At 47.6% G+C, this 14,612-nt stretch overlaps 2 protein-coding genes across 2 annotated transcripts in view; both read left to right on the top strand.

Annotated features, from left to right (window-relative positions):
• The window catches only part of AQP9 (aquaporin 9), a 29,625-nt gene extending 19,036 nt beyond the window's left edge, over nt 1-10,589 (top strand). The window contains exons 5-7 of the mRNA XM_081170702.1: nt 2,280-2,398; nt 5,773-5,990; nt 8,987-10,589. Coding sequence (XP_081026828.1) covers nt 2,280-2,398; nt 5,773-5,990; nt 8,987-9,176 — 527 coding nt within the window. The 3' untranslated portion in view covers nt 9,177-10,589. The remainder of the gene's footprint in view (nt 1-2,279; nt 2,399-5,772; nt 5,991-8,986) is intronic.
• A 148-nt stretch (nt 10,590-10,737) lies between these two features.
• LOC308573556 (tetratricopeptide repeat protein 24-like) overlaps nt 10,738-14,612 on the top strand; it is a 33,604-nt gene continuing 29,729 nt past the window's right edge. Inside the window, exon 1 of the mRNA XM_081170650.1 lies at nt 10,738-13,738. The gene's annotated coding sequence lies outside the window, so the exon portion shown is untranslated. The remainder of the gene's footprint in view (nt 13,739-14,612) is intronic.

Raw genomic sequence — 14,612 nt, 5'->3', positions numbered from 1 at the left:
AAGGGACCCCTGACTGTTAGGTCCAGTCGCAGATGACTCTGGGGTTGCGGCACTCATCTCGCTTTATTGGGCGAGGGAGCCGGTGTTTGTCCGCAGACAGCTTCTGGATCATGTGGCCAGCATGACTAAGTCGCTTCTGGCAAACCAGAACAGCACACGGAAATGCTGTTTACCTTCCCGCTGGAGCGGTACCTATTTATCTACTTGCACTTTGATGTGCTTTCGAACTGCTAGGTTGGCAGGGACCGAGCAACGGGAGCTCACCCCATTGCGGGGATTTGAACCACCGACCTTCTGGTTGGCAAGCCCAAGAGGCTCAGTGGTTTAGACCACAGCGCCACCCGCGTCTGTACTAGTGGGCAAATGGGGCTCTTTGCCCCTCATCACTTGGCTGGTGTGTGAGCTGAGAGCAGACTGCAGGCAGAAGCTGGGTGCCAGAGCCATGCTTGACCTCTGCTGGAATCAGATTCTGTGACTATGGGAGAAGCAAGACCTTTCAGGGTATTAATGCTGTGAGGTTGTATATATGTGTGTTAATAAGCCATATATCTTAAAGACACCAGAGTCTCCACTGTCCCTCATTCTAAGGAAACTGAACCCTGGGTAAGTTCCTGGAAACCCTGGAATCTCACACCACTCAGAGATTGAGGTGGCATGCAACAATACTTTTTAAGGGATTTTGCCCAGAAATATGGTTTAGCTATCAAATATGAAAGCTGGTATCCACCCACTTTGCAGGGATAATCATTAGAGGTAACCCTGTTGTGCCATTAGAAAACAAACAGAAGTAACAGTTACGGGTATCATTTATTAATTAATATTCTTCTTATTAGGATGCTAATCCTGCTTCATCAGACTTAATGCTGAACTAAACAACACACAAACATACACGTGGGGGGAGGTAAAGAAAAGCATGTTTATGAGAAAGGCGGGAGGGAGAGGGCAAGCCCTCCAAGTATCCCTATTTTCCAGGGACGTCCTGGATTTAGAGAAACTCTGATTTGATCCTGGAATGTCCCACTTTTCCTTAGGATGTCCTTATTTTCATTGAAGAAATGTTTGAGGATATGGCATTATCCTGCCCCCAACCTATCTGAAGGCAATCCTGTACAGTGGTACCTCGGGTTAAGTACTTAATTCGTTTCGGAGGTCCGTTCTTAACCTGAAACTGTTCTTAACCTGAAGCACCACTTTAGCTAATGGGGCCTCCTGCTGCTGCTGCGCCGCCGGAGCCCAATTTCTGCTCTCATCCTGAAGCAAAGTTCTTAACCCGAGGTACTATTTCTGGGTTAGCAGAGTCTGTAACCTGAAGTGTATGTAAGCCAAGATACCACTGTATAGGGAAGCTTTTTTAATGTTAAATGTATTATGTTTTTATATATGTTGGAAGCTGTCCAGAGTAGCTGGGGCAACCCAGCAAGATGTGTGGGGTATAAATAGTAAAATTATCATTATGGAATGAGATGTCCCTATTTTCATCGGAGATATGTTGGAGGGTATGAGAGGGCAGTCCAAGTTTGCAGACTGGGGTTTGCTTCCACTGAAGCCATTTTCTCCAGTATTAACTTCACTCGTTGTTCACTCACATTTGTTTTATTCCCAGAAAATCTATAAAAGGTTTCTGCCAAAGCGTGTGAGTTCTTCCTGCCTTTCTTCAGATGTGACAGATTAATTACTTAATTAGTTAATTTTTGCCTCCACTTGTCCCATGTGGACTAGCAACAAACTCCTCTTTTCAGAGGATCTGTCTCTTTAATTAGAAGGCTCCTCCTTGCCCCTTTCTTTTAAAGAGACTTTTGCCCCTGCTTGTCTCCTGTCCTCTGCCATGGCCAACATTCCTGGGTTGACCCTTAGTTAGACAGCCCCTGTTCCCTGCTGTGGATGGCGGAAGGCTTTAATTCTAGGTCTCCTCTTTGCAGTCATAAAAAAATAATTCTGATCATTATTTATAATAAACAAAAACATTAAAAATGCTCAGCAATTGCTCTGGCTGCAAAGAGGAAATGAGTAATTAAATCTCCCCTCTCCCGCAAGGAGAGAACAGTGGTTAGTTCAGGAATGTGCACCACCTGAAGGGTTTTAATGGTGTGTGTGTGTGTGTGTGTGTGTGTGCGCGCGCGTATGCGTACACACCAAGCAGACTTTTTAATTTCACTTCATGCTAGTTGCAAGAAAGCAATGCCTCAAGAGCACAAAAGGGCCCGCAGTCCCCTTCTATGAGGTGGTCTGAAATATGCTGTTTAAATGCTTAATATTTATTAACCATCATTTCCCTTTAGATTTATTGATGTTCTACACTGGGGGAAACCTCACCGTCACAGGAGTAAATAAAACGGCACATATTTTTGCAACTTACCCAGAGGAGTATCTGTCCGTGGCAAATGGATTTTCAGATCAGGTAATTTAACCTATTTAAACCTGTCTCCTGTGTGGCTCAGCCGGGCATCTAGCAGGCAGGATTAAGGGAGCTGGAGTGACTGAGCTGAGGGTTCCACTATTAAGTGCTTTCATGTGTTTATTTAACATAACTGATATACCACTTGATTGTAAAACAAGAAGTCTACATAAAATTAAAATAAACTATTAAGATTCTCTGAGGGGTGGGGAAAACACAGTTAAAATCAAGTATAGTAAAGGTAAAGGGGACCCCTGACCAATAATAATAATAATAATAATAATAATAATAATTTATTATTTATACCCCGCCCATCTGGCTGGGCTTCCCCGGCCACTCTGGGCGGCTTCCAAAAGAATATTAAAATACTATAATACATCAAACATTAAAAGCTTCCCGAAACAGGGCTGCCTTCAGATGTCTTCTAAAAGCCTGGTAGTTGTTGTTCTCTTTGACATCTGGTGGGAGGGTGTTCCACAGGGAGGGCGCCACTACCGAGAAGGCCCTCTGCCTGGTTCCCTGTAGCTTTGCTTCTCACAATGAGGGAACCGCCAGAAGGCCCTCGGCGCTGGACCTCAGTGTCCGGGTAGAACAATGGAGGTGGAGACGCTCCTTCAGATATACTGGACCGAGGCTGTTTAGGGCTTTAAATGTCAGTACCAACACTTTGAATTGTGCTCGGAAACGTACTGGGAGCCAATGTAGGTCTTTCAAGACCGGTGTTATGTGGTCTCTGTGGCCGCTCCCAGTCACCAGTCTAGCTGCCGCGTTCTGGATTAGTTGTAGTTTCCGAGTCACCTTCAAACGTAGCCCCACGTAGAGCGCATTGCAGTAGTCCAAGCGGGAGATAACCAGAGCATGCACCACTCTGGCGAGACAGTCCGCAGGCAGATATGGTCTCAGCCTGCATACCAGATGGAGCTGGTAAACAGCTGCCCTGGACACAGATTTGACCTGTGCCTCCATGGACAGCTGTGAGTCCAAAATGACTCTCAGGCTGCGCACCTGGTCCTTCAGGGGCACAGTTACCCCATTCAGGACCAGGGAATCCTCCACACCTGCCCGCCTCCTGTCCCCCAAAAACAGTACTTCTGTCTTGTCAGGATTCAACCTCAAGCTGTTAGCCGCCATCCAACCTCCAACCGCCTCCAGACACTCACGCAGGACCTTCACTGCCTTCACTGGTTCTGATTTGAAAGAGAGGTAGAGCTCGGTATCATCCGCATACTGATGAACACCCAGCCCAAATCCCCTGATGATCTCTCCCAGCGGCTTCATGTAGATGTTGAAAAGCATGGGGGAGAGGACAGAACCCTGAGGCACCCCACAAGTGAGGGCCCAGGGGTCTGAACGCTCATCCCCCCACCACCACTTTCTGGACACGGCCCAGGAGGAAGGAGCGGAACCACTGTATGACAGTGCCCCCAGCTCCCAGCCCCTCAAGACGGTCCAGAAGGATGTTATGGTCGATGGTATCAAATGCCGCTGAGAGATCCAGCAGAACTCTCACCTTTGTCCCTAGCCCCCGGAGATCATCAACCAGTGCGACCAAGGCAGTTTCAGTCCCATGATGAGGCCTGAATCCCGACTGGAAGGGATCCAAATTAGGTCCAGTCGTGACCGACTCTGGGGTTGCAGTGCTCATCTCGCTTTACTGGCCGAGGGAGCATGTGTACAGCTTCCGGGTCATGTGGCCAGCATGACTAAGCCGCTTCTGGCGAACCAGAGCAGCGCATGGAAACGCCGTTTACCTTCCCGCCAGAGCGGTACCTATTTATCTACTTGCACTTTGACGTGCTTTTGAACTCCTAGGTTGGCAAGAGCAGGGACCGAGCAACGGGAGCTCACCCCGTCGCGAGGATTTGAACCGCCGACCTTCTGATCGGCAAGTCCTAGGCTCTGTGGTTTAACCCACAGCGCCACCCGCATCCCATAAAATCAAGTATATAAAAGCATTAAACAGACGAATTGAAATCTACAGTGGCTAAAGAGAGATAAAACACATGTAACTTCTACCTGACTGGAGAGACTTGCCTAAACAAAATCATTTTATGCAGGCGCCAAAAAGAGTAAAGCAAAGCACCTGCCTGGTGTCAATAGGCAGGAAGTTCCGAAGTGCAGGCTCTGCCACACTAAATGATGAGCTATGTATGTGTGTGGAATGGGATTGATGTGGCACCTGTAACAGTGCCAGTTCTGCAGGCTGAAGCAGTTGAGCGGGCATATATGGGGTAAGGTGACTCCCTACTGCTATTACACGCCTGAGCCACTGGGAAGGCATGGGGTGGAAACAGGACTTTAGGGCTGGAATAACATTCCCATTGCCCAGGAACCAGCTGTGCCAAATTCCAGGGCAATTTTATTTTTCCAGCCCTGCAAAATGGATTTGGAAGCTGGTCAGCACAAAGTGGAGTAAGAGAGCAATGATGTGAGGGTCTGACCACAAATGAGCTTTCCTTTGGGTGAACTGTGGTGTAAAACTGGGTGTGAGGAAGCTGGAATATTCACCACCTTTGGGGGCTCCAAGTCTTTGTAGGACCTCCCCAAACCCCAAGTCTTCGGCCAGGGATTTTCTGACCTTGTGTACTGGAGACTGGGCACAGGGGTAGTCCCGTATCAAGGGCTCGTTGGGGGCCAGCTCTGCTCATGCAACCTTTCTACCACCATTTGGGGGCAGGGGGGAGGGCTGAAGCCACTGGTGCTGTGCTGAAATTTTCTTCTACATTCTTGTCAAACATTTCACATCAATTAATAAGAAGTTTTATTCAAAAATTACAACGTGTGGGCATTTTGTTCTGCTTACCTTACTTTTGAGGTAGTTGAGGATCCTCTCTTTAATTCTGCAGACCATCTCTCTGGAGGTCTGCAGCCTCCCCAGGTGCCTGCACTTCCTGAGGACTCCACAATGTCCTCAGCTGGCCTTTCCTATATGCATAGGCAGCTGGCGAGGCTGCCTCCAGTGCCCCCGGCAGCTGCTAACGGTGGTGGCTTTTTAAAGGGAAGTCTTTTAAAAGTTTTGTGGGAGCGGCTGAGCACTCCCTCAATAATAAAAATTACTTCTTCCTGGCAGGGCCAGCCCACCCATGAGGCCAAGTAAAGCAACTGCCTCAGGCAGTAGGATCCACTGAGACAATGGATCCAGATGTAAATCTTCATCCAGGGCCAGCCAATCTGTGAAGCGACTGCTTCAGGTGGCAGGATCCACAGGGGCAGCAGATCCCAATGTCAATCCCCCCCCCGGCCCCTCGTTCCTGTTGTAGATCTTCACTCACCCCTTCTTCCCTGGCCAGGGTGGGGGAGGCACCCTTTTCTGGTACCCAAATGGATTGGGCTGCTCCTACCTCCTGGGCTGAATCCGCCTGCTTTTCACTGACCAGGTGATGTCGACAGCCATCCTTCTCCTGGGTATTTTTGCCGTTTTTGACCCGTGCAACCTTCCTGTGCCGAAGGGGCTGGAGCCCATTGCCATTGGCCTGGTCATCATACTGCTGACGTCTTCCATGGCCAGGAACAGTGGCTGTGCCATGAACCCTGCCAGAGACCTGTCCCCACGCCTCTTCACCTACTTTGCTGGATGGGGGCCTGAAGTCTTCACGTAAGTCCGCTCGCCTTCGCAGAAGGATAAACTGCATTTGTGGAACCATTTAAAAGCTAGGATGGCTTTGCTCATAGGTGGGGTCTGTGGGGAGGGTGGATGTTTCCCTCATATCTGGCCAGCAAGCTTCCCACGGTCATCTGGTCAACCACTGTGACCACAGGATACTTGCCTGATCAAGCAGGTTGTCTTATATTCTTATCATTGTTTTCACGTGAATTACCTTCCTGTAATCCTTAGAGCGATCCTGTAAATCATCATTATTCCCCTCAGTCGGAGGCAGAGTGACTAGTTTAAAGTCACTTCTTGAGATCTGTGTTCATGGCAGGGCTGAGATTCTGACTCATAGCTCAGTCTCTTGGCTGCTACTCTGCAGTAACTCCTTACCCTGCCAATGAAAGCAGAGATGGGCAGAACCACCACTCTGCCCCATAGATACCAACATATGGATATCTATCTATATCTATCTATCTGAAGCCGTCTTATTCTGCCTGGCCTTTAATTTGAATTCAGCCTGTTCTTTTATTTCCCTTTTCTTCCTTCCCCCTCCCCTTTTATGAAGATCACCCACTCTGAGACCCCACAGCTAATTCTCCCCTGGCCTCCTCGCTGGCCCAAGTAGGACCAATTCAGCCAGCTAGCCCTGGGGATTATCTAATTGATTTTTGAATTTTATTGTTATTCATGTTTTTATATTGTATTTTATGCTGTTTTTATAATTTAGCGTTTTAGAATTTGTTGTTAGCTGCCCTGAGCCTGGTTTTTGAACCAGGAAGGGCAGGGTATAAATAAAATTATTATTATTATTATTATTATTATTATTATTATTATTATTATTGCCCAGTTTTAATGTCACATTAAACCACAATGTAAAACAAACTATGGTTTAATGTCAAAATAAAAAAATTCCTTCCAGTAGCACCTTAAAGACCAACTAAGTTAGTTCTTGGTATGAGCTTTCGTGTGCATGCACACTTCTTCAGATACATGTGTTTTAACTCTGGCTTGTTTTAACACATGTATCTGAAGAAGTGTGCATGCACACGAAAGCTCATACCAAGAACTAACTTAGTTGGTCTTTAAGGTGCTACTGGAAGGAATTTTTTTATTTTGACTATGGCAGACCAACACGGCTACCTATCTGTATATGTTTTAATGTGAACGACCAGCATGGTGGTGCACACTTCTCAAGAGAGTCCGTCTTGTCTATTGAATTGGTTTCACTCCGAACAAACCCTGAGCAATTTCCAAGATTTGTTCTTGGCTTGTGCTGGAGTCCAGGTTTACAGAATACCAGAAGCCGGACTCTGGCTTGTTCTGACTGAGGTGCAGCAGCAGCAGCAGCAGTTGTTCAGTGAGGGCCCCTTCCCAGGAACTTCCATGTTAAAACACAGTTGTATGTTACCTGGCTGTTGTGTTTCCCTAACCTGCTCCTTTTTACCAGAAGAGACTGAGATCTGAACCTGGGGCAGGGGTTTAGTGCTCTAAACACAAAGCTGAAGCTCTTTCACCTGGCTGTGGAAGCAGGAGCGGTTCTAAAAAGCTCACTGAAATAAGAGGGTGTGGGTCTTTCATCCCGTGAGTGCCAAGGCTCAGAAAAGACAGAGGAAGGTGGAGGAATTCAGGGTGATGGAGAAGATGCCTCTGCCTTCGCCTCCATCGTGTTGCAAGGGTGACCTCTAGTGGACACACACAAGCATCTCTTTCTAATCGGAGCAGAGGAAACAGTCAATTGTTCTTGGGAGACTCTAATAAGAATACTGTATGGGTTTCTTTCCAGCAGTGCTCCTGGTGCTGTCGTTCCCGCAGCCTCCAGTGTGGCTGGCATCAGTGCCAGATTTAGGGAAGTGTGGGTGGTTCCCTCCCCCCCCCCCCGGGTGCTGAGCCAAGTGTGTGCAATACAATAATAATAAGCAACTGTACCAAAAGGAATTATTGTGAAAATAAGAAGTATTGGGGGGGGTGCAGATTTTGTCCTCGCTCAGGGTACCATATTACCCAATTCCATCCCTGCTAGCATCATCACACTGTGACGTGATTTCTGTTCCATTTCAAAATGAGGATAAACTTCCAATTCAAGAGGTTTTGTCTGCAGGCTGTCAGGCCTGGTCTTGAAAATGTAATAAGTTGCAGTGCTTCAGCTACAAGCTTCCATGTCGAAGGGGTTTCCACCCCTCCTGCTCTAATCAGCAATGGTAGCCTTCAAACAGAACAGGGAACAGGGTGCCCCTCAAAACACGCTCTGCCTGATGCCAAACCAGCCCCCACGTGGCTGCACCTGAAGAGTGACAGAGGCCTAGCTGCGTCCCTTGCAGATCCATTTTCTGTCTCTGCTCCTTTGCCTTTAACAACCTAGCAAGGAGAAATAATAATAATAATAATAATAATAATAATAATAATAATAATAATAATAATAATTTATTTATTTATTTATATCCTGCCCCTCCCAGCCGAAGCCAGACTCAAAACGGCTAACAACAATAAAAGTAACACAGCATTCTAAAATCAATTCATTTTAAAATCAATTCAAAATCAAATTAAAGGCAACCATTGGGCTAGAGTTCTGTGCCTTGGCCAAAGGCCTGGTGGAACAGCTCTGTCTTGCAGGCCCTGCGGAAAGATGTCAAGTCCTGCAGGGCCCTAGTCTCTTGTGACAGAGCGTTCCACCAGATCGGGGCCACGGCTGAAAAAGCCCTGGTTCTGGTTGAGGCCAGCCTAACCTCCCTGTGGCCCGGGATCTCCAAGATGTTTTTATTTGAAGACCGTAAGGTCCTCCGTGGGACATACCAGGAGAGGCTCTACCAGGACAGAAACAGCTTTTCCCACGGATAGGAAGCTTTTAACTGAAAGCACAGTGGCCCATTCAAAGCTTCAGTACCACATTGCCACACCACACTGATAGTGGAAGTGGGGAGCCACCACATATCAGGTCTACAAAAATGTAGGCATCGAAAACAATGGAATGTTAATCTCTCTCTCTCTCTCTCTTCCCCCAGGGCTGGCCACCACTTTTGGTGGGTCCCTATCGTCGGCCCGATGGTGGGGGCCGCTATCGGAACTGCTATCTACATGCTCTTCATTGAACTTCACCACGCCCCTCGGGAGCCACCCCAGCGCAGCGCAGAACATGAGAAATACACCCTCACAAACATGGAGGAAGAGAAGTCTCTCCACACTTCCATTTAAAAATGGACATGCCCCCCTAGAGCAGCCCTTGCCAGGTGGGCCACGTGGAAAAAAAGAGGGTCTTGGGAGTTGGGCCAGGCAGCGGAACCTCCCTCTCCTTTGCATTGCAGGACAGGTGGAAAGGGAACCGGGAGATGGCTGCATCACCTGGGGAAGGACGTTTGCCATCCTCTCCGCGCAGCTGAGGTCCAGTTCCCACCCCCACCCACGAATCTAAAAGGGGGAGCAGTCACCTGACCTGCTAAGGCAACCTATGCAATTTAAATAATGTCGCCTAATTAACCACTAATGAGTGAGGTTCATGTCAACAAGCTGCAGACAGAGGCTGTTAATTGTTCCGTGGTGCCACTAGCAGAGACTCATTACTGCCAAAAGCATCTGTTGAAAAAGGCTATATTTTACAGGGTGGAGGTTTTTTTTAAAAGAAAATACGCCCTTGAATGAGATAACCTTAAATGAGGCTGTCCTGGCTGGGTTTTAAAGGCATTAACAGCACAGCTATCAAACAGCAATTAACTCAGATGGTTTTCATGGAAGATTAGACCAATGATGGCAGATAAGTATAACAATGCTTATGAAGGCTGATGGGGGGACTCCATGTTCAAGGGCAGTCTACCTCTACAAAATTGAATGCTGGGAACAAACAATAGGAAAGACTCCTTCCCTTCCTGCCATATTTGCCAGTTTCGCCAGAGGCTCCTGGCTGGGTTCTGGATCCCATTTCCCCTGATAGAATGCATTTTTGCATTTTTGCATATTGTTTTCACTAATATATGCTTTCTTATACACTTTCTCAAAATATATGGAAAAGAACTTTTCTAACTTTTGTTCAGCCAAAAGAGTAAACACGCGCGCGCGCGCACACACACACACACACACACACTATGTGTATAAAAATGCAATTATGTGAAAATATACAAAATGCATTCTATTGGGAGGAAATATTTTTTAAAATTAGGCAAATTGGATGCAAAAATGTGTATTTTAGAAGAAATGCACATTAAAATCCTGGCAATCTTTGTGGAGAGATATAAATATATATATGGATGTGGCAAACTGAATATTGGAAAAACCAAATTTAAAATTGTCAGTCTCCAACTTTTTGGGACACTAAAGTTTGGGACACCAAAGGCTTTATTCCAGGCATTTCCAAGTGCTCAGATTTACTTCCTGTGCCAGATATCTTAATCTTAATGGGATCTTCCTAAACTAGAAGAGTTCCCTGTACTTCCCTTCCTGTTTCTTGGTTTGCGTCTGCAGCCCCATCTAATTTCACTGTCGTGTGTTTAAATACACGCATCACTAATCATAACTTTGCTGTTCCTATGACATCTGTTCATCAGTATCCATCCACAAAATACTCTTTTTCTGATTTTATGCACCCGCACCTTTGGGGGCAAATGCTCTGGAGGGGGGAAAACATTTTACAAATGTACCCCTCTCATTCCACCCACATCTTCCACCTGTAACAGTTTAATCAAGCAATTCAACAGTTTAGGAACAAAGTGGGCATTTAGGCTGGTTGTTAGGCTCAAACGAAGTGGTTGTTAGGCTCAAAGGCCAAAGCAGCAACTCCAGTGCAGGGGTGACCCCCCCCCCCCATGGCCCTCCAGATGTTGCTAGACTCCCAACTCCCATCAGCCTCAGCCCAAGGCATAGCTAATGTTCAAGAGTGATGGGAGTTGTAGTCTGACAACATCAGGGAAAGGCGGCTACACTTTAGCCATCTCTGCACAAAAGAGTGGGAGGAGCACATTGGACAGGGCGCCCTGTGCACAGAGGACTTTTAAACATGCTGTGCAGGAGACAGGCAGGTCTGACCCACAGGGCCCAATCCACCTGGACACTCTCCTTCGTACACAAGTTCCACTAACACCTACAATAACAACTTCCCAGCAGACTGTGCCCCATGTTTATTAATGGTAAATGTGGGGAGGAGTCCATCACCAAACAACACCAACAGCACCTGCGTCTTTCAGTAATGCTAAATTTGTCAGGGAAGTTCCGCAATGTGCCATATTTTCTCCTACTCACTCTTGCCTCTTTTCCCTGGCATGTCACCCAAGGACTAGCCTTTCAATGGAAAGTATTTATACCTACTTAAGAGGTTCCAAAACTCTTTGCAGGACCCAACCAGCAACCAGCAAATTTTTTCTCCACCACAGAATGGGCAGGAGGCGCTTGGGCCTTAGTCTTTGGTGGCAGAAGTGCCCTCTCCCTCTCCCTCTCCCTCTCCCCTTCCCCCCCCCCCGCCCTCTCTCCTGGTTTCCAGCAGTGGAAAAAGAGTAGAGAGCCTTCTCTGATTTTTATATATACACTGATAATGACCACAAATAAAGTGATTTTTTTGGTCTTCTGGTAACTCAAAAGTTTATCTGGGGCAAAACAAGCTGTGTGTGTGTGTGTGTGTGTGTGTGTGTGTGTGTGTGTGTGTGTGTGGCAGAACTCCCTCTTAGCAGCATGCCAGGATGGTCACTGCATCACCTGTGCAGGTAATAGGGGTGTCTCTCCACTACTACAACAGTGCAGCTAATGAGATCAAAAAGCAAAATTCGCCTGTGTAGGAGGCCAAGAGCTGCTGAAATATTTATAAGCCGCACTTTCCTATATCACAAGGCAGCATACAGATTAAAAACACAGCGTTACAACAGAAAAATCAAAGAGACGGTTGGAAGACCTTCGCAGGTTCGAAAGGCCTGCCTGGGTAATACAGTTTTTAGAAGCAGCGGTGTAATGTTAGGGGGGCATGGCTCTAGGTGCAGAATTGGGGGCACAAACTGGGCGCCCCAGCCCCACAGAGATCCCTGTGCCCTGCCTGACTCCAGCAGCGGGGGCTTGGTGAGAGCAGAGGGTGAAGAGAGAACCCACCTGGCGGCAAGAGCTGGGCAACTGTGCTCACCTGCCCCAGGCACCAGCAAGCAGCGCTAGGCCCCTGTTCAGAAGCTGACTCAAAGCAAGCAGAGCATGGGCTCCTGCCGAACCTCTGTTGGCACAGTGTTCCACAGGGCCAGGCTCAGCGCCTCGTAAAGGCCAGGTGAAACCTCAGGGCCAGGTTGGACCACCAAAAGCGCCCCATCAGAAGATCAGAGCATAAGGAATCAGGTGGACTTTGGGCCCAAGTTGCTTAGAACTTTGTGAACCAACGCAAGAATCTAAACAAGAACCATGAGACCGACCTGGTTGCAAATTGGTAGCCAGTGCAGGTTCGTTGCATCTTTAGAGCTCAGATTTATGGTTGGCCATCTGTTTCGTTTTTTTAATAACTTGTTACATTTGTCTCCCCACTTTTCCTTCAGAAAGCCCAGAACTGCATACATCAGTCCTCCCCAAACTGATGCTCTCCAGATGTTGTTCGACTCCCAACCCCTCTCAGCCTCAGGCATCCTGGCCAGCGGTCAGGCAGGTGGTGGAAGTTATTGCCCAGCAGAATCTGGAGAGCATAAGGTCGAGCAAGACGAGTGTCCATGATTCACTATTTTATCCTCACAACCACCCTTCAAGATAAGCTAGGTTGAGAAAGTATGGCTGAGCCAACCGGGTCGCCCAAATGAACTTCCATGGCTGAGAAGGAATTTGAGCTCAGCTCCCTCTGACCCTGCCCTGGCTCTCCACCCAGGATACCACACAACTGGAACACAGAACAATCTAGTGCCTCCAAACCTTGACAAAGAGGGTAACTTCCTGGACTAAGGAGTGTTGCAACTTCTCAATGTTCACCAGGTAGGCGGGAAGTAGCCCACAGTGCTCCAGAGGAACCCAACCGTTGAACCCAGGAGAGCCAGCCAGCCCCTTTCTGGTGGTGCCGTTCTGGCTGTCCTCAGATTGATGGCTTGCTTTGCAGTTGCATGAAAGGCAGGCTTTAAACACAGGCAGCCAAGTAGGTGTGTCTGGAATCACAGTCTTAGGCTGCATATACACCATATGTTTAAAGTGCGCGCACACACGCGCGCGCACACAGAACCGTGGGAACTGTAGTTTGCTCTTTAAAGGTAAAGGGACCCCCGAGCATTAGGTCCAGTCGCGAACGACTCTGGGGTTGCAGCGCTCATGTCGCTTTATTGGCTAAGGGAGCCGGCATACAGCTTCCGGGTCATGTGGCCAGCATGACTAAGCCGCTTCTGGCGAACAAGAGCAGCACACAGAAACACCGTTTACCTTCCTGCCAGAGTGTTACCTATTTATCTACTTGCACTTTGGCGTGCTTTTGAACTGCTAGGTTGGCAGAAGCAGGGACCGAGCAATGGGAGCTCACTCCATCGTGGGGACTCGAACCGCCGGCCTTCCTTACACAGCTGCAATTCCCAGCACCCTTAACAAACTAGAGTTCCAAGAATTGTTCTTTTTTAGGGGAGTGGCTTCAATGAATGACGTGTGCACAGCCTTAGTAAGTTTGTTGATGACAACCAGGCATTGTTGCTAAGCCTGTCTGATGCCTCCACAAGCATTTCCCTAACAGTTTTGCAGAAAGGCTGAACTGCCCCTTCTCCTTCTTGCCTCTGGGCTTGCCTGCAGTTGCCGTCTCTGGTACAATTCAGAACTTTCCTTCCCAAAACTTTGCACAGGTAAGTGATGAGCAGCTCTGCGCACCCCATAGGATTGTGCTTTCTATCTCTCTTTCCCCCCGTTCTCCTTCCCTGTCAGCCATTCCAGACTAAAGCACCTCAAGATTCCTGGCCTGTGTATGGCGCGCACCCCCCAATAATGCAACTAGAGATGCCCAACAATAGATTAGGTTATTGGGAAACAAAAAATAGAGATATTGGGGCAGGGGCACAGCAAACATAGCAGCAACAACAACCTAAAACCCAACAGCAGGTCAACTGAGGTTGAGGAAAAATACTCATAAATAGAATAGAATAGAATAGATTCTTTATTGTCATTACACAAGTGCAACATTGTACAAAGTGCAACGAAATTGGATGCCATCCCTTAAAACATCAAAAGCAAGACAACAACAACAACCAAACAAACCACATTCCAGCCACACCCACACCACACCCATCAAACTCCCAGGTCACACTATCGAGTTACAGCATTCAAAAAGGCCACAGCTCTTGGATAGAAACTGTTTTTCAGTCTATTTGTCTTTGACTTGATGTTTCTATATCTCCTGCCAGAAGGCAGTAGTGCAAACAGACCGTGTCCCGGGTGAGATGAATCCTGCAGGATGTTATTTGCTTTCCTAAGACAACGGGAACCGTACAGTTCTTCCAAAGATGGGAGAGGATGACCAATAATCCTTTGGGCTGTGGTTATGACCTTCTGGAGCACCTTCCTCTCCCTAGCTGTACAACTGGAGAACCAAGCACAAATACAGTATGTAAGAATGCTCTCTATGGAGCCTCGGTAGAAGCACACCAGCAGTCTCTCACTCAGATTGTTCTTCTTTAAAAGTCTGAGGTAATAAATTCTCTGCTGGGCCTTCTTCACCAGAGC

Source organism: Podarcis bocagei (genome assembly GCF_964188305.1).
Source record: "Podarcis bocagei genome assembly, chromosome: 14".
Lineage (NCBI taxonomy): Eukaryota > Metazoa > Chordata > Lepidosauria > Squamata > Lacertidae > Podarcis > Podarcis bocagei.
The sequence above is the reverse complement of the archived record's forward strand: the minus strand, read 5'-3'. Positions and strand labels throughout refer to the sequence as shown.